This window comes from Nelumbo nucifera, chromosome 1, assembly GCF_055504915.1.
Source record: "Nelumbo nucifera cultivar China Antique chromosome 1, China Antique-T2T, whole genome shotgun sequence".
NCBI lineage: Eukaryota > Viridiplantae > Streptophyta > Magnoliopsida > Proteales > Nelumbonaceae > Nelumbo > Nelumbo nucifera.
The window spans coordinates 175,741,430-175,759,741 of NC_142649.1; the positions used below are offsets into that span (position 1 = coordinate 175,741,430).

General features: G+C 39.1%; 1 protein-coding gene across 10 annotated transcripts in view; it reads right to left on the reverse strand.

Annotated features, from left to right (window-relative positions):
• LOC104587298 (DNA (cytosine-5)-methyltransferase 1-like) overlaps positions 1-18,312 on the reverse strand; it is a 145,433-nt gene that overhangs the window by 59,507 nt on the left and 67,614 nt on the right. For 9 of the 10 annotated variants that reach the window (XR_016080695.1, XR_016080696.1, XM_088895342.1 and 6 more), the window contains exons 10-17: positions 16,523-16,581; positions 16,371-16,437; positions 15,913-16,242; positions 15,681-15,749; positions 15,507-15,593; positions 15,342-15,429; positions 7,338-7,456; positions 7,151-7,255 (exon numbers count right to left, since the gene is read on the reverse strand). Coding sequence is in view for 7 of the 10 variants with exons in the window: in XM_088895342.1 (XP_088751468.1) it covers positions 7,151-7,255; positions 7,338-7,456; positions 15,342-15,429; positions 15,507-15,593; positions 15,681-15,749; positions 15,913-16,242; positions 16,371-16,437; positions 16,523-16,581 (924 nt within the window). In the remaining 3 variants the exon portion in view is untranslated. Of the gene's footprint in view, positions 1-7,150; positions 7,256-7,337; positions 7,457-14,934; positions 15,115-15,341; positions 15,430-15,506; positions 15,594-15,680; positions 15,750-15,912; positions 16,243-16,370; positions 16,438-16,522; positions 16,582-18,312 lie in introns of all 10 variants that reach the window. The other variant, XR_016080697.1, reaches the window with a different exon arrangement.

Consider the following 18,312-nt stretch of genomic DNA (forward strand, 5'->3'; position numbering starts at 1 on the left):
AGGTTTTTCTATTTTATTGCCATCTGGAGATTGCTGGAGTGTGCAACAGAGGAGAAGAAGATTTCACAGAAACAAGTTCTGCGATTTGCGATTTTGCAGATATCAATTCTGCAATCTGCGATTAACTGTTCTTTGCAGGTTTGCAGGATATCCAAGAAAATCACAGTGCAGCCCTCTGATTTTAGTTTCTTGATAATTTGATTATCTTGAATTAATTTATTTTCAGATCATCATTCTTGAATTAAATCTTGAACTAAACACCAAAACTTGGGCCGATTTACACCAGATTTGGTCCAAACTGGTTGGACCGAATTGTTGGTTCGATGGGGTTGGCTTTTCTAACCCTAATTCGATTTAGGCCAGAGGGTTGATGGCCAACTTGAAGTTTTAATTCGGCCCACCTCTATAAAAACCTAACTTTAATATGATAAAACTGAATCAGCCCTGATTTAGCTACATGGGCCGAACTGCCTTTTGCAGTACAGCCCATGTACCTAGATAATGTTATATGATAACATTATGGGCTCTGTTGGGCTGATACTGATTTAATCTAATTAATTAAGGGTTTTACAGATATTTTAATTGATTGGATCAATTTGTTTCACGCATGTGATGTATGGATGTGTGATGTGCTACGTACATGGACCATAAGTACTTGGCCCATGATTATTTCGATAGTGGCTCTTTCGCACACCATGGCTGAATGCACATCATTGCCATGGTGTCCATAAGATCATTGGATGATCTCCCCATATGGTGGGCCCCACATCAGCTTCCTCTGAAGAGGAACCATGCGGAACCCTAGCCGTTTAGGGCCCATTTAAATCTGTCTTTGAGAAAGTCAGTGGGAGCCACTCTGGTTTGACCTAAATAAAATTAGGGCGTAATAATTCATTCCCTCCACTGAAATATGAGTGCATGTGATAGGGAGATTCATATAATGAACTCTCTAAAGGCCTTCCATCATTAGCATGAAGATGGGTCCTTCAGTAATGAGGAGATGCACCATAAAATTGGGCTATCCCTTTGTTGTTGGATCTGTTGGATTGTTTCATAAGATGATAGGGGCGTCATAGACCGATGTGGGAGGGGCCTATCCTAAAACGGAAGACTCTCTCATAGTACCTTGGCGTTCACGAATATGATGGGTAAGCACTCACTAGACAGAAAAGTTTAACCTAAAATGGCAATGAACCTTGTTTGACAGAGGCCAAAGGGAAAGCTCATGAGATGAGTGGATGTGATCCTTCACTGAAGGTGGTGGGGTTATGCAGCTGAAACAGTTGGCTCCATGCACTTTATGTGGTTTCCCACATTTCCAGAGACAGTTCGCAATCTTCGTCATTGAGATAGGAGGGAAATCTCAGAGATGAACAAATGGAAATGGAACATAGATTAAAAGCCATATCTATGTAGATAACTTGAATCAAATCGGGTTGTGGACTAATATTTGCTTTGCCTTTTATCAGAAATGGCAAACGGACAATTTGCCAAACTATTGGATGATAATAAGCTTAAGGGCCCGAATTACGCTGACTGGTATCGTAACCTTATGCTGGTTCTGATGTCCGAGAAGACAAAGTTGCTAAGAACCCTGCTCTGGATCGTCCGGGTGATGGGGCTTCTGAGGCCTGCAGGAGGGAATATCAAGAATGGGAAGAGAAAAACTCTTTTGCCCGGTGCTATATCATAGTTTCCTTAGACAATCAGATACAACGACAATTCGATCAGATCGAAATGTCCAAAGATATCTTGGATAGTCTAAGGACATTGTATGAAGAGCAGAATCGTTCTACTCATCAGAAGGTCCTAAAGCAGTTTATGAACGCACAAATGTCCAAGAACCAACTAATTCATGACCATTGTCTTAAGATGATGGAATATATCAATGAACCGGAGGCTCTTGGATCTGAGCTAGATCATGTCACCAAAGTTGATGCCATCCTGAACTCTTTGCCTCCTTCCTTCAATCAGTTCATAATGAATTACAATATGAACAAGCTAAATGTTAGCCTTCAGGAACTCAACAATATGTTGCAGAGGGCCGAGGAACTGATAAAGAAGGATGAACCCATTGCCATGCTTGTTGAAGGTGGCAAATCGGGCAAGAAGAAGAGGAAGGCAAAGAAGAAACCTCAGAAGAAAACTAACAAGCCTAAAAAGCAGAGGAAGGACTAGGCATCAGATGCCTGTCACTTCTGCAACCAGACTGACCACTAGAAGTGGAATTGTCCTCAGTACCTGGAAACCAGGAAACAAGGTAATTTCGAATCATTTGTCATAGAAACCAATATGTTGGTCACTTCTGCTTCCTGGTGTATTGACTCCGGGGCTTTACAAGTGCATGTAATACATTGCAGGGGTTCAGGACAAGCAGAAGACTGAGTGACAGTGAAGTGATTCTTTACTTGGGGACTTCTGCAAGCGTTGCAACTACAACCATAGGAACAGTAGAATTGTATTTTAGAGAAGGAATAATTACATTAAAAGATCGCCTTTATGTACACAATTTGAGAAGAAATTTGATTTATGTTTCAAAACTGTGTTGATGGTTATTTTGTTCTCTTTAGTTATGTGATTACTATCAAAAGGAATAACAAATTCCTCACATATGGAGTACTTGAGAATATAACCGAAACTGTCTCTATGTTCTCCATCCTTCTCTAGAAACAAATATAACCAAAACTACGTCAAATAATAACCCCAAGAAAAGAACCCGTGATATAGTTAATCCCACGTACCTGTGGCATTACCGACTTGGCCACATTAACATAGATCGTATCACAAGGTTGGTAAAGATGGTCCTTTGGATTTTCTAACTGTAGAAGATCTCCCAACCTGTGAACCTTGCCTTTAGGGTAAGATGATGAAACGGCCATTTAACGGTAATCCCAAAAGATCAACAGGCACGCTTGACCTTATACATACTGATGTATGTGGTCCCATGAATGTTAGGACACGTAACCAACACGTTTATTTCATAACATTTATCGATGATCACTCTCGGTATGGTTATGTGTACCTAATGAGACACAAGTCTAAATCCTTTGAAAAGTTCAAAGAGTTCAGGCAAGAGGTCGAGAAACAGTTGGGAAGACACAATAAGGCCCTTCAATCAGATCGAGGAGGCAAATATCTCTCTGACGAATTCGGGGACTACTTAAAGGAAAATGGGATAATATCACAATTAGCTCCTGCTACACCACAGTTAAACGGTGTGTCAGAAAGAAGGAACCGGACTTTATTGGATATGGTCCGATCACTTCTCGTACACTCGGAATTACCCACATCCTTTTGGGGTTATGCATTGGAGACTACGATATACGTGCTGAATCGGATTCCAACCAAATCTGTTCCAAAGACTCCCTATGAGCTTTGGTCCAGTAAGAAACCAAGTGTGAGACACTTGAAGATTTGGTGTTGTCCGACACATGTTAAAAGAACAAGTGCTGACAAATTGGAATCTAAAACCAGTTGTTGCCTATTTATAGGTTACCCAAAAGCCTCTGTAGGGTATTTATTCTATGACCCAGGAGAACAGAAGGTGTTCTGTAGTCGAAATGCCCATTTCTTGGAAGAAGATTACATCCTGAACAATCATCGTTAGGAAGTTGTTCATGATGAGGAGAGCTTAGAAGTAGTGGGAGATATCCCACAAGCTCTAGTTAATAACCAACCTAGGAGATCTACCCGGGCATCCAAGCCTCCAAATCGTTACGGCTATGACCAAGAAAGTTACTTGGTGGAAGCCACGACTAGTGAGGAGGATCCTGTGACTTATACGGAAGCTATGTTGGACATAGATTCCTTAAAGTGGGTAGATGCCAAAGGAGCTAAGATGGACTCAATGGAGACCAATGGAGTCTGGACTCTGGTAGATCTGCCCCCTGGGGTAAAGGCAATTGGTTGCAAATGGATCTATAAGAGGAAAAAGGGCCCCGATGGTAAGGTTGAGACCTACAAGGCTCGTCCTGTGGCAAAAGAGTACAATCAGAAAGAAGGAATAGATTATGAGGAAACCTTTTCGCCCGTGGCCATGCTTAAATCCATTAGAATCCTGCTAGCTGTAGCAGTATACCATGACTATGAGATTTGGCAAATGGATGTCAAAACCACATTCCTGAATGCAGATATTACTGAAGATATCTATATACAGCAACCGTAAGGTTTTATAGCTGCAGGTCAGGAACACATGGTATGTAAATCAATTCATATATGGACTTAAGCAAGCTTCTAGGAGCCGGAACATCCGGTTTGACTCTACTGTCAAATAGTTTGACTTTGAGCAGAATCCGGATGAACCCTGTATTTACAGGAAGACTGGTGGGGATAAGGTTACGTTCTTGGTTCTGAATGTAGACATTTTACTCATTGGGAATGATGTAGGAATGTTAACTACGGTGAAAGTATGGCTTTCACAGCAATTCTCCATGAAAGATCTTGGAAAAGCCTCTTATATCTTGGGACTTCGACTCTATAGAGATAGATCGAAGAGGATAATAGGATTATCCCAATCTACTTATATTGACAAAGTAGTCAAAAGATACAGTATGGAGAACTCCAAGAAAGGAAATGTTCCTTTCAGGCATGGAGTCACTCTCTCCAAGGGTATGTCTCCCAAGACACCTGAGGAGATTGAGGGCATGAACGAAGTTCCCTATACCTCTGCCGTAGGGAGCATGTATGCCATGCTGTGCACTCGGCCAGACATTGCTCAGGTTGTGAGTGTGGTAAGTAGATACCAATCTAACCCAGGACAAGAGCATTGGACCACTGTGAAAAACATACTGAAATACCTTCAAAGGACAAAAGAGTTTTGTCTGGTATTCGATGGTAGTTCACTATAGATCCTTGGGTATACTGATGCCGATTTCCAGTCAGACCCAGATGATAGAAAGTCTACATCTGGATACATCTTTACAGTGGGGTCCTGTGTAGTTAGCTGGAAAAGCAACAAACAAGGGTCCACTGCAGATTCCACAACCGAAACCGAGTACATTGCCGCAAGTGAAGCTGCCAAGGAAGCCGTATGAATGAAGAAGTTCATTCATGAATTAGGAGTAGTTCCATCCAACACATCACCCATTCCACTGTTGTGTAACAACACTGGAGCCATTGCTCAGGCTAAGGAGCCACGAGCCTACTCGAACTCAAAACACATCGAGGGGAAGTACCATGTACTATGAGAGATAGTTGGAAGAGGGGGCGTCTTGATTCAGAAGGTAGCATCAGCGGAAAATGTAGCAGACCCATTGACTAAGCCATTAACACAGAAAGTGTTTGAGAAACACGTGGAAAGTATGGGACTCTGGCTTATACCCGATTGGACCTAAGTGCAAGTGGGAGTTGTTAGACAGTGTATGCCCTTTGCTCCAATCAACATGATGTACAATATGACATTTATTGTAAATGAATAAAATACATATTTGGTTCATGTTATTATGGTGTGTTTCTGTGTAATACCCTTAAACTGGACAGATATGAGACTCGTGTTAGTTTAGAATCTTCATAGCCGTTGGATAGATCTGAGGAGATTTATCCTGCCAAGGCTGACACTGATGTACCGCCAAGTTGGCTGGGGTGGCTTTTCTCAGCTGATAGGGTGACAACTGAGGTACATGCAATGTGGGTTTTCTTGAAACCCTGAACCGGACCAAAATTCCAGTATTGCCCTGGACCTTGGAGATAGATGGGCAAAACTGGATTGTTACACCTGACCCCTAGACTCGATTATGGTACTGCACTAGGTGTCGGATTGGGTTGTCTTTGATATGCCAATTGGCGAGATCCTTAGAGGGGGTTAAAACCTAGGTATGTTGGAACAGTCTAAGAATTCACCTAAGTGGGTGATCATAGTGACAGGATCAACCCCTTTGTCGGACAAAGTGAATGATCGGGGAATGCACTCTCTATACTTTAACATGAACTCTATACTTTTCTTATGAAAATTATGAATAATTATTAAGGAAATATGGCTATGGTACCTAGGAAACTACCCTAGGATCTATGTTTTCTATATAAAAAAAATCCGTCGCCTAGGCGACAAGGCACCCCCCTAATGCCCAGCCTCGCCTTGGCGCCTTGAAAACTATGGTTGCTATAATAAGATTTATTTATGTTACTTAATAACTATTTTAAAATCCTATTGGCTTTACTTTTCATCATAAATAGGAATATAGGACAAGGAAACATGATATATGGGTTAATTCATTTTGAAAGCAAACATGATTATATCATCTTAGGTTTCTACTGTATTAGTATCCTTGAATTAAATACACATATGGTAGATATGCATTAAAATGGGGTAAAGTTACTTTTTTTGTATATACTTAAGTTTTACTACATCATCATCATCATCATCATCTAAGTCTTATTCCATTTATATGGGGTCAGTTACATGAATCTTGTTTTGCTAGTCCATTCTGCTTAGTGCCATACATGTTAAATTATAGGCACTTAATCATTTCTTAGTACTTCCACCCAAGTCCATTTTGGTATGCCCGTAGCTCTTCTAGCCCCTTCCAACTTGTAATAAATCATTTTTTTCTAACAAGTGCTGTAGATGGTCTTTATGCATGTGACCAAACTATCTCAATCTAATTTTTCTCATTTTATCACCTATTAGAACTATTCCTAGGTTTTGTCATATGACTTCATTTTTAATTTTGTCCTTCCTAGTTTTACCACTCATCTGTCCGAGCATTCACATTTCTGTCAGACTCATCTTTTAGCCATGATATTTCTTAACTTCCCAACACTTTGCTTAAGACAACATAGCTGGCCATATAACCGTTTTATAGAATTTTCCTTTTAGACAAAGCTGTATTCACCTATCACATAAGACTGCAGATGCATCCCCTCCATTTTGCCATCCTGCTCTAGTTCTATGGACAGCATCCTCCTCAATCTCTTCTTTGTTATGAATTATAGAACCAAGGTAATGGAAGTGGTCACTCTGATTTATCTCTTGGTTTGTACTCATATTGCTATTAAATTTACATTGCATATGTTCTATTTTCAAAATCTTGACAAATCCTTAAGAAACAGAAACAATCTTACAATTTATGATAATATTCACAATACAATTTATGGAAACAGGCATAGGTTGAGAAACCAAAGAGGAAACAAAGACAAAGAAACAAACTCTTACCAAAGGCTTTCCAGATGGCAATAGTATCCGCTCCATTGATGGATCCAGCTGGACAACATTGTCAGCTCCAACAATTAAACCAGGGAGGTCCCTGAAGTTTGCTCCCTACAAAACAGAACTAAATTAGACAACATAGAAGATAAATAACGATCAAAGTATAAATGAAAGTGATTCTAGTTTAGCCCACCTTTCTTTGTGGTATTTGACAAACTCTTGCATAATCATCTTCGTTTAAGGGAAGAGGCCGATGATCATAAAGTACAGATTTAGTTTGTCTTTCACCATTGCACATGGAACCCATCATCTCTACAAATAAGTTTAACTTGTCAAAACCAACTTGCCAGCAAAACTATGTAGTTTTTCTTTCGTTTGATGATGAGGCAAAAAAATAAAAAGAAAAAATAAATAAAAAACGAAAAAAAAGAAAAAAATGTGTGAATGTATTCGGTTTTGCATGTTTTTCTTGTAGTAGGATCCCAATTTGTTGTTTTTGGGTAGCTTTGTTGACAGTATGGAACCAGGGGTATGTTCGTCATTTTATAAGTCAGACTTTTGGTCAGCGGAAGTTGGGTGCATATCTGTTGGGTTTTGGTCTCTTGGGTCGTTTTGTAACAAAAGTCATCTTTTGAGGGTTCATTTGAAGTTGGTTTTGTTCTTAAGAAGTTGCTTGTGAGAGGGATACATTCTAGGGGCTTATGTGTAAATATTTTAACTGGCTTGTCCAACAAGCCGGTGAGTCTTATAAAAGAGAAGGGGGCTGTTTCTGTAGGGGCTTTTTTCTGGTTCTTTCTCTCTTGTTTGATCTGTAGCTCAGCCCCAGATAGGGTTTTCAAGTATTGGGAGCTTGGGTTTTGAGGAATCGACCCATCTTGGCACCTTCCAATCCCTCCAGCGCTGCGTGTCTGCGCGGGAGGCTAGCTTGCTGCCGTTGTTACTGTAGCGGAACTTGTTTTGGAATGGTAGAATACTGATGTGTTTCTTTCTATTGCCAATGGGCATATTTATACAGTAAGTTGTTGTAATAAATAGAAAGAAAGAAAAAAATAGAAAGAAAAGAAAATAGAAAGTACAAAAATAGAAAGAAAGAAATAGAAAAAAAAACTTTCTAAATCAATCCTTCCACAATCCTAGGAATATATACAATTCTATTTTCAGGTCTGAACCAGTAACCCCACGTTTTCCAACACTCCCCCTCAAGCTGGTAAATAGAGATCCTCCATTCCCAGCTTGGCTATAATTCTCCGAAAGTCTGTACTATTGAGCCCTTTAGTAAGTACATCGGCCAGTTGTCCTTTTGTAGACACATAGGGAGTGCAAATCAACTTGCTGTCCAGTTTCTCTTTTATAAAGTGTCGGTCAATTTCGATGTGCTTCGTCCTGTCATGTTGAATAGGATTGTGAGCAATATTGATGGCTGACTTGTTGTCACAATATAGTTTCATAGGCTCTGCACTTGACCGAGCCACTACATTTTGCTTCTTACTCCTCCAAGTGACTAAGTTTCCTCCTAAGAAGGTACAGCAACCAGAAGTGGACCGTCTATCTACTGGAGATCCTGCATAATCGACATCTGTATATGCTTTAAGAGTCAATCCTCCATTTCTTTTGAATAAAATTCCTTTTCCTGGATTGGCTTTCAAATAGTGCAGAATTCGATGAGCAGCCTGCAGATGAACTTCTTTAGGATTATGCATAAACTGACTTATTACACTTACAACATATGCAATATCCAGTCGTGTATGTGTAAGATAAATGAGTTTTCCAACTAGTCTTTGGAACATCTCCTTGTCTACACTTGCATTCTCGTTGGCTTCTCCAAGTTTATGATTGGGATCTATAGGCGTGGAAGCTGGTTTACATGCCATATTTCCTGTTTCTCTCAAAAGATCAACAACATACTTTTGTTGAGAGATAAAGATGCCTTGTTTAGAATGTGCAACTTCAATTCCGAGAAAATACTTTAGTCTCCCCAAGTCTTTTATCTCAAATTCTCTGGCAAGGCAGTTTTTCAATGCTTCCTTCTCCTTTTTATCATTCCCAGAAACAATTATATCATCCACATAGACTAATAGTGCAGTAACTCCCCCTGAGGCTGTGTGTTTGATAAACAATGTGTGGTCACCTTGACTTTGCTTGTAACCTGTACTTAGCATTACCTTCGTAAACCTTCCAAACCATGCTCTCGGAGATTGTTTGAGACCGTATAGTGCTTTCTTCAACCGACAAACTTTATTCCCTTTAATGCCTTCTCCAAAACCCGGTGGAATGTCCATGTATATCTCCTCTTCTAGATCACCATGGAGAAACGCATTTTTTACATCAAACTGTTGCAAATCTCAATTATAGTTAGCAACCAACGATAGTAACACCCTTACTATATTCATTTTAGCTACTGGAGCAAAAGTCTTCTAATAATCTACCCCATAAGTCTGTGTATATCCCTTGGCTACCAGGCGTGCTTTGTACCTTTCTAATGACCCATCAGATTTGTACTTAATTGTGAACACCCATTTGCAACCTACCGTCTTCTTGTTTCTTGGTAGATCCACAACTTCCCATGTGTTGTTTTTTTCTAATGCCTCAATTTCCACTCTCATGGCTTTTCTCCACTCCTTATTAGAAAGTGCCTCGGCTAGAGTATTAGGAATTGGAATGGTGTTAAGGCTGGCTAGAAAACTTTTATGGGATTTAGAGAATCTTTGGAATGATACATATTTGGCTAAAGGGTACAATGGGCGTTTAGTACATTCTCTGGTTCCTTTTCTCAGTGCAATAGGTAGGTCATACTCATACTCAGACTGTGAAGGTGTAGGTTCAGGATCTAAGCATCCCTCAGTTCTAGGATTAGGAGTTGAATCTTGGACTTGCACAGGTTGAGGATCTGGATTTTTCCTCCTAGAGTAAACCTGCATATATCTCACATTATCATGCACATCATTCATGGGGTTAACAGTGTCCGAATTTGGTTCAATGGTCGGGTTGTTTGACTCTTGTTGAGACTCGGGAATGTGGGGCTCAGAGGAATGTGACTCAGAGGGATGTGATTCTTGACGATGTAAGGAGGGTAATACATCTAGGGAGAGTAGATCCAAGGCCTTATCTTTCATTAACGAGGGCTCCTCCTGAAGATAAGGTTGAGTGAAAAAAGATTTTCCTTCCTCAAATGTGACATCGATGAAGGTGTAGAATTTTCTAGTGGCTGGATGATAACATTTATAACCTTTCTGAGTTGGGGAATATCCCAAGAAGACACACTTGATTGCTCATGGGTCTAATTTTCCCTTATTATGGACATGAACAAAGGCAGTGCAGACAAAAATTCTTGGCGTGAGATTATTTGAGGCTCGAATATCAGGGTAAAATTGAGAAAGGACTTGTATTGGGCTTCGGTTGTCAAGAACTTTAGATGGTAGTCTAATTATGGTGTAGGCAGCAGTAAGGACAGCTTCCCCCCAATATTGTTTTGGCACCTGATTTTGAAAGAGAAAGGCTCAGGTGGTTTGCAAAAGATGGCCATTTTTTCTCTCAGCTACCCCATTCTGTTGGGGAGTGTTAACACAGGAGGATTCATGCACAATGCCTTCTTTCTGAAAAAATGGGGACCATGTTATGAAAGTTGGGAAGAACCGTACCCACATCAGATTTAGACTTAAGAAGAAAAATCCATGTGACCCTAGTGCAATCATCAATAAAGGTGATGAACCATCTGGAACCAGTAATGTTGGGAATTTGAGAAGGGCCCCATATATCCGAATGAATCAAATAAAAAGGAGTTGAAGATCTTTCATTGCTGATTGGGAAAGAAACCCTTTTGTGCTTAGCAAGTTCACAAACATCACAATGAAAGGTTTCAGCATCAATTCCTTTAAACAAGGAAGGAAGCATTGTTTTTAAAATAGGAAATGAAGGATGACCAAAACGGAAATGATGACGCCAAATTAAATCTTTATTGGAGGTAGATAAGAATAACTTGTGTGTGACATGCATAACAGTGTGAGATGATTTGCTGGTTGCTTCAAGGTAGTAGAGTCCATCTCTTTCCTTAGCAAGTCCAATCTTCTTCCCCGAAACCTGGTCCTGAAATACACAGTAAGAAGGGAAGAACACAACATTGCAGTTCACATCCGGGGTGAGTTTATGTATAGAGATAAGGCTAGTGGATAACTTAGGAACATGAAGCACATTTTTAAGTAATAGGGATGGAGTAATTTGAATATTTCCAATCCTTGCCACTGTGGTGAAAGAACCATCAGCAACAGAAATTTTTCTATTACTAGGACAGGGTGTATAGGTGAGAAAATGTAGTGAAGAGGGTGTCATGTGGTCAGTAGCTCCAGAATAAAGAATCCATGGAAAAACACTAGCCGAGGCATGTAATCCTAGAGATAAAGACTCACCTGAGAGAGCAAGAGAGGTAGAACCACTTCCTGGTTTCAAGGATTTCGAGAAGCACCTTAGCCTTTCAATTTCTTCATCATTAAATGGTCCCTGACTTGAGTGTTCTTGCTGCGGGGTTGTGGAGACATTATGGGCCTGTTGAACTCCTTTTGAAACTCCTCGATTTCCCCATTCCTTGCTGGATGTGGGAGGTTTCCCATGAAGTTTCCAGCACCGATCTTTCGTGTGTCTGGGCTTCTTGCAATAGGTGCACCAGAGGTTATCGTTAGAATCACGGGTGGTTGTGTCACGAGCCAAGTTGTGATTGTTCTCACCCTTTGAACCACTGTAACTTCCTCCCCTTGCCACCATGGTTGAGCCTTCGGGATCTTTAGGCTCAAGCATGATTCCACGACGGCTTTCCTTAGCTCTGACAAGGGCTATGACTTCATTCAATGGAGGCACTTCTTCTTTGCCAAGAATTTGTATTCGGACCTGATCAAATTCAGCATTCAATCCGACCAAAAAATCATACACCCTATCTCTTTCAATAAAATTCTTCAAGATCACAGCATCATCTGCGCACTTTGTCTCAAGAACCCGATAATGATCAAGCTCATGCCATAAATTTTGCAGCAGATTTGCATACTCTGTAACACTCCTGCTCCCTTGTTTGGCCGCCACAGTCTTCACTTTGACCTCATAGACACAAGCAGCGTCATGGGCTTTGGAATAGGTTTGTCGGACAGCATCCCAAATAGCCTTTGCAGAGGGAAGAAACATACAAGTATCACTGATCTCGGGTGTCATTGAACTCCACAACCATGACATAATCATGGAGTCCTCTTCGTCCCAAGCATCAAAATTTGGCTCGCCCAACCTTGGTCCTGTTCCAAGGAGGTGACTAATTTTTCCTTTTCCCTTCAAATAGGTACGCACTAGTTGTGACCACTTCAAGTAATTCTGGCCATTCAGTCTATATGTTGCCTAAAAATTCTGCGAATCACCAGTGTGAGGATGAGAATTTGTTGCTCCTTCATCGGTTTGGATAGGAGCACTTGTTGCAGTCATGTCGGACATTGTTAATAGAGGAAAAATAAGGCCAGCAGGAAAGGAGAATAAAGGAACACTTCTGGTTACAGATCAACACTGAAGGCCAGAAGAGAAAAACACAAAAAATTGGCAATGAAGGCTGAAAAAATCTCAAGGTTGACAAACCTAGAGCTCTGATACCATGTTTTGGAATGGTAGAATACTGATGTGTTTCATTCTATTGCCAATGGGCATATTTATACAGTAAGTTGTTGTAATAAATAAAAAGAAAGAAAAAAATAGAAAGAAAAGAAAATAGAAAGAAGAAAGAAGAGAAAGAAGAGAAAATAGAAAGTACAAAAATAGAAAAAAAGAAATAGAAAGAAAAAACTTTCTAAATCAATCCTTCCACAATCCTAGGAATATATACAATTCTATTTTCAGGTCTGAACTAGTAACCCCACATTTTCCAATAGAACTGTTCCAGGAGGAGTTTTACTTCAGGTTCAGGTCTGAAATCTCTAAAAATCCAACTTATTTTGTTGTTTTCAGCTTGGTATTTCTTGTGCTTATGTATACTTGAGGTACTGCATGTAATTTGTCTTTCTGTCCACATCATTTGAGTTGTGCTTTGGAGTGTTACCTTAACACCTGTTCTAATGTAATCATATTAAGTTTATTTCAACCACAAGAACAAATGTCTCCAGATAATCTATTCCATACATCTATTTATATGGTTATACCTCATATCGAGCTTTACTTTGCTCCTACCATGGATGGATTTAAGTGTCAAATGACCTCTTGATTTTAAGGCCTAAATCTTAAATCTTAAATCCTAATCCTACACTTTAAACCCTAAAATTTAAGTGTAAAATGCATTTGGTTGGATGCCTGTCCTTTGACTGGGTAGGAGCTAAATATTTCTCCCACTTGCCTTATACCTCTTAATGTATTCATTAGCAATACACATGATTGTGTAGACCCACTTGCCTGCTACTAGCTCTTTCCATTTAGGCAAATCAACAATATCCCATGTCTAATTCCGCTATAATACATCCAACTCAAATTTTATAGCACCCATCCATTAGGGTTTAGATAATGTTTATAGCATTCCTAGGAACAAATTCACAAGAAACCAAGGTTTTAGAAGGCTAAAGGCATAGTTGAGGCATGATTAGACCTGTTAATGGGCTGGGCCAAGCCGGGCTTTTACTCTGCATTAACAAATTTTTTTAAGGCCCAAGCCTGAGCCCAACCTCATAAAAAGCCTAAAGCCCGGGCTTGGGCCCGAGCCCAAAGTATATAGCTCATGCTTCTACTGAAGCGGTTGAATAGAGAGAGAGAGAGAAATTATAAAGAAAAAAATAAAAAATGTATATATTAAATTATTAATATATATTATAATAAATATTATAAATTTTATATTATATAAATGAGTCGGGCTGGGCCGAGCTTTTTGAAAAATCCCGAGCCCGGCCCGACACACAATTTAGGGCCCGAGGTTAGGCCCGTGGGCCTAATTACATGTCCAAGCCCGATCGGGGTGCAGGCCAGGCTAGGCCGGGCCGTCGAGCTACCGGGCCCATGAATAGGTCTAGGCATGTTGGCCCAAAACGGTGAGGTGTAAGCCTCAAAGATAAAGAATAAAAATAATTAAAGTTTATAAATTGATAAAAAAAATAACATATAATATACCAAGTTAGAATGATATAAGAGAAGTTATAAATATTCATAAAATTAAAGTTTATAAGCAATAAGTTTCAATAGTTAAGCATTAAACAAAATAATAACGAATCAACTAACAACTATAAACATTTTACATTTCATGTTTCAAAATGCAAAGTTATCAAATAATTCAAATGATCAATTTAGAAGAAAGGAAACATATGAAGAATTATCCATACAATTGGATATTAGGTGTATGGTCATTCAATAGTTTAGAAGAAATAAAGTAATCTAGTTAATTTGATCTATGCAAAAAAAAAACAATAAAAAGAAAATAAATCCACAAGGAAAAAAGAAATGAGAAAAATAACAAACTTGGGATGTTAGATTTAATATAATAAGAAAAATCACTTGATATATCCAAGAGAAACTAAGAACTTGATTGGCCCTTTTTACATTGAACTCCCCTAAAACACTAAGAGAAAGTAATAGAACTTGGTTTCCCCTATTTGTTTTTCATTTTTTATTCTTTTTATTTATCTGGCTCGTAATTGTTGAAGTGCTTCTTCCATATATTTTGAACTATAAAAATGCACAAATTTTCAAAAGGTGCATGCCTAGGTCGAAGAGCAAGGAACACCAGGTGTGTGCCTTTTGGAAGTGCTATTCCTGGGACCTAGGCAAGGTGCATATCCTAAAATGTGCCTCACCTGTGTGCCTAGGTGCACCTTTAAATCACTGCATAAATCTTCTATGGCATCAATCACGATCAGTCACCAAAGTACCAACTAGATGCCATAAGTTCTGATGTAAGCCATGTCGCCAGCTTCCAGCCTCTCCAGTTCATTGTTTAGAAAGAATTTTTGAACCAGAAGAGGAGGTGGTTGAGGCTGTACAAGGCAATACTTTTCAGGTTCAGAAACTTAATTATGACAAAAAATCATACAACATCACTAGATCGTCATCCATAAGCACCAAAGTTAGAAAAACAGCATTCCAACAAAAACAGTTTCAGACTCATACTTAATTCCTTTGTATGTTTAGGAAGCTGTGCATCATAATATCCAAAACAGCTTCAAGGTTAATTTCAATATCCATCTAGAGGTCAAAAGATTACCACATATAGTTGATCTAATATATTTTTGGAACTCAGTTTCTGGAGGTTTTCTGTATGACATCTCCTCACGAGTTTCATCATTTGTGACCTGAAATAGAGATGTAACAGTGCTGGTTCATTTCATTTTTAATATCAAATTAACAATGTAAAAGATAGTGACATTACAACTGGAAGATCAGAGAGAGCATCATGAAGGCAAAGTGCTTTTTCTAGTTTCCGGGGCTGGCCCTCATCATAGGCAACGACATTACGCTACAATAAAAAGTCAAATATATTAGTAACAAAGGACTAGTAACATAGTAAATTGAATTAGTGATCACAGAGAAGAACAATCAGTACCTCAAACTCATTGGGGGAACCATATCTCAAAATTACATCATGTGTGGGAAGTGGATATTGTGGTAGTTTCTACAAACAAAATATCAAACACAATAAAAAGAAAATGTTCATCATTTTAAATCACAAAAGGAGCACTTCCCTCAGTTTGGATGAAAACCCACAAGAGACCATCAAACAAAATCATTAAAAGATCTACTACTGTCACATGATATACAAATAAAAGATCACTTACCACATTAGGATGGGCACCCCACAAGAAAACACGCAACCGAAATTGTGGAAGACCATAACAACCGGCAGCCATTGTTCCAAGCCTTGCTTGGTAATTCATATGAACCAATCGACTTAGAGCATATCGTCCAAGAGAACCCTTGGCAAACCTCAAAATGTCAACCACATTTTCCATTAAAACATACTTAGGTTTTAAGAACTCCACTATATCCATAAAGACTACTATTTGCCGATTTTTTTCATCATCTAGAGGTGCATCAACATTTCTGTGACGATTATAGCCACTAATCCCTTGGCAAGGAGGGCCCCCACAAATGACATCAACATCACCCTGGAATTTTGTTTAATTGCTGAGAAAAGTGTGATTTTAAGAGATAATCATCGTGAAAAAAAAAAAAAAGAAGTAAACTTTGTGATCAAGGACACAGCTGGTGAAGCATCACAAGCAATAATACTTACTGGAAGTGGCAATATCTTTGACTTACAGCCTTCTCTCACAAATTCCACTAATCGATCTTGACAATTACTGAAACAAATAAGATAAATATGTACTAAACATACAATATGCTATATTATAAGAAGAACCTTGTGAAACCATGAAAGTGGCATACCCCAAATGTTCAATTGGTTCCCATGTATCATCACTTGGATGATAACCCTTCCAGCGCACCTAAATGATACAAGTGTAAAATAAGAGTAAACAGAGGAAGAAGAAGAATTTGTTGTATTATTCATCAATCTCGTATGTATATATACAAGTTACAAATTCTATGTTAGGAAAGAAAATATTAGGAAAGAAGACTAATCAAATTCCTACAAATCTGTCATACAATCAAGGTAAATCATATCACCCTAGTATTTACTTCCTATTTTAGTTATACAGTCTATAACATCATATCTCCCTAGTATTTACTTCCTATTTTAATTATACAGTCTGTAACATCTTCCTATTTTAATTATATAGTCTGTAACACTCCCCGTCAAGTTGGAGCATAGATATTAATCATGCCCAGCTTGTTACAAAGATAATCAACCCTAACCCCATTAAGAGACTTCGTGAAGATATCTCCCAGTTGCTCTCCTGTTTTCACATAACCTGTGGAAATCAAACCTTCCTGAATCTTTTCACAAACGAAATGGCAATCAATCTCAATATGCTTAATTCGTTCATGAAAAACAGGATTAAATGCAATGTGAAGAGCAGCTTGGTTATCACACCACAACTTGGTTGGTACTGAAGTTTTAAGACCTACTTCAGTCAAAAGCTGATATATCCACATTATTTCACACATAGACTTGGCCATAGCTCTATATTCCGATTCTGCACTCGAACGTGAGACAACATTCTGCTTCTTGCTTTTCCATGAAACTAGATTCCCTCCAACAAATACACAATAGCCTGAAGTAGACCTTCGGTCTTCCTTGGATCCTGCCCAGTCAGCATCTGAAAAACATTCAATTCTAGTATGACCATGATTGCCATACAAAATTCCTCGCCCAGGTGCTCCTTTTAAGTAGCACAAAATTTGTTCTACAGCTGTCCAGTGATTAACTGTTGGAGAGGACATGTACTGACTCACCACACTAATTGAATACGCAATATCTGGACGAGTTACAGTAAGATAATTCAACTTTCCAACCAATCTTCTATATCTCTCAGGATCTTCAAATAATTCACCATCTTTTGTGAGCTGCAAGTTAGGAATCATTGGAGTGCTACATGGCTTAGCTCCCAACTTTCCCGTCTCAGACAACAAGTCAAGTACATATTTCCTTTGAGATAAGAATATTCCCTTCTTGCTTCTTGTTACCTCAACACCCAAGAAGTATTTCAACATTCCCAAATCTTTGGTATAAAACTGAGTGTGGAGAAAGGATTTAAGGGATGAAATCCTTGTAGTATCACTCCCTGTAACGACAATATCATCCACATACACAACTAACAAAATGATGCCAGCAACAAAGTGCATGAAGAAAACAGAATGATCAGACTTACTTTTCTTCATACCAAAATTCTCGACTGCCTGACTAAACTTTCCAAACCAGGCGCGAGGACTCTGCTTCAACCCGTACAGAGACTTATGAAGATAGCAAACTTTCCCATACTCCCCCTGAGCAACAAAGCCAGGCGGTTGCTCCATATAAACTTCTTCTTGAAGATCCCCATCAAGAAAAGCATTCTTGATGTCTAACTGATGAAGGGGCCAATTATAAGTAGCTGCCATAGAAATAAACAACCTGACAGAAGTTTAGCAACAGGAGAAAAGGTATCAGAATAATCCACTCCATAAGTTTGAGCATATCCTTTAGCAACAAGACGGGCTTTCAATCGAGCAATGGACCCATCAGGATTGACTTTAACTGTAAACACCCATTTACACCCAATAGCCTTCTTATTTGC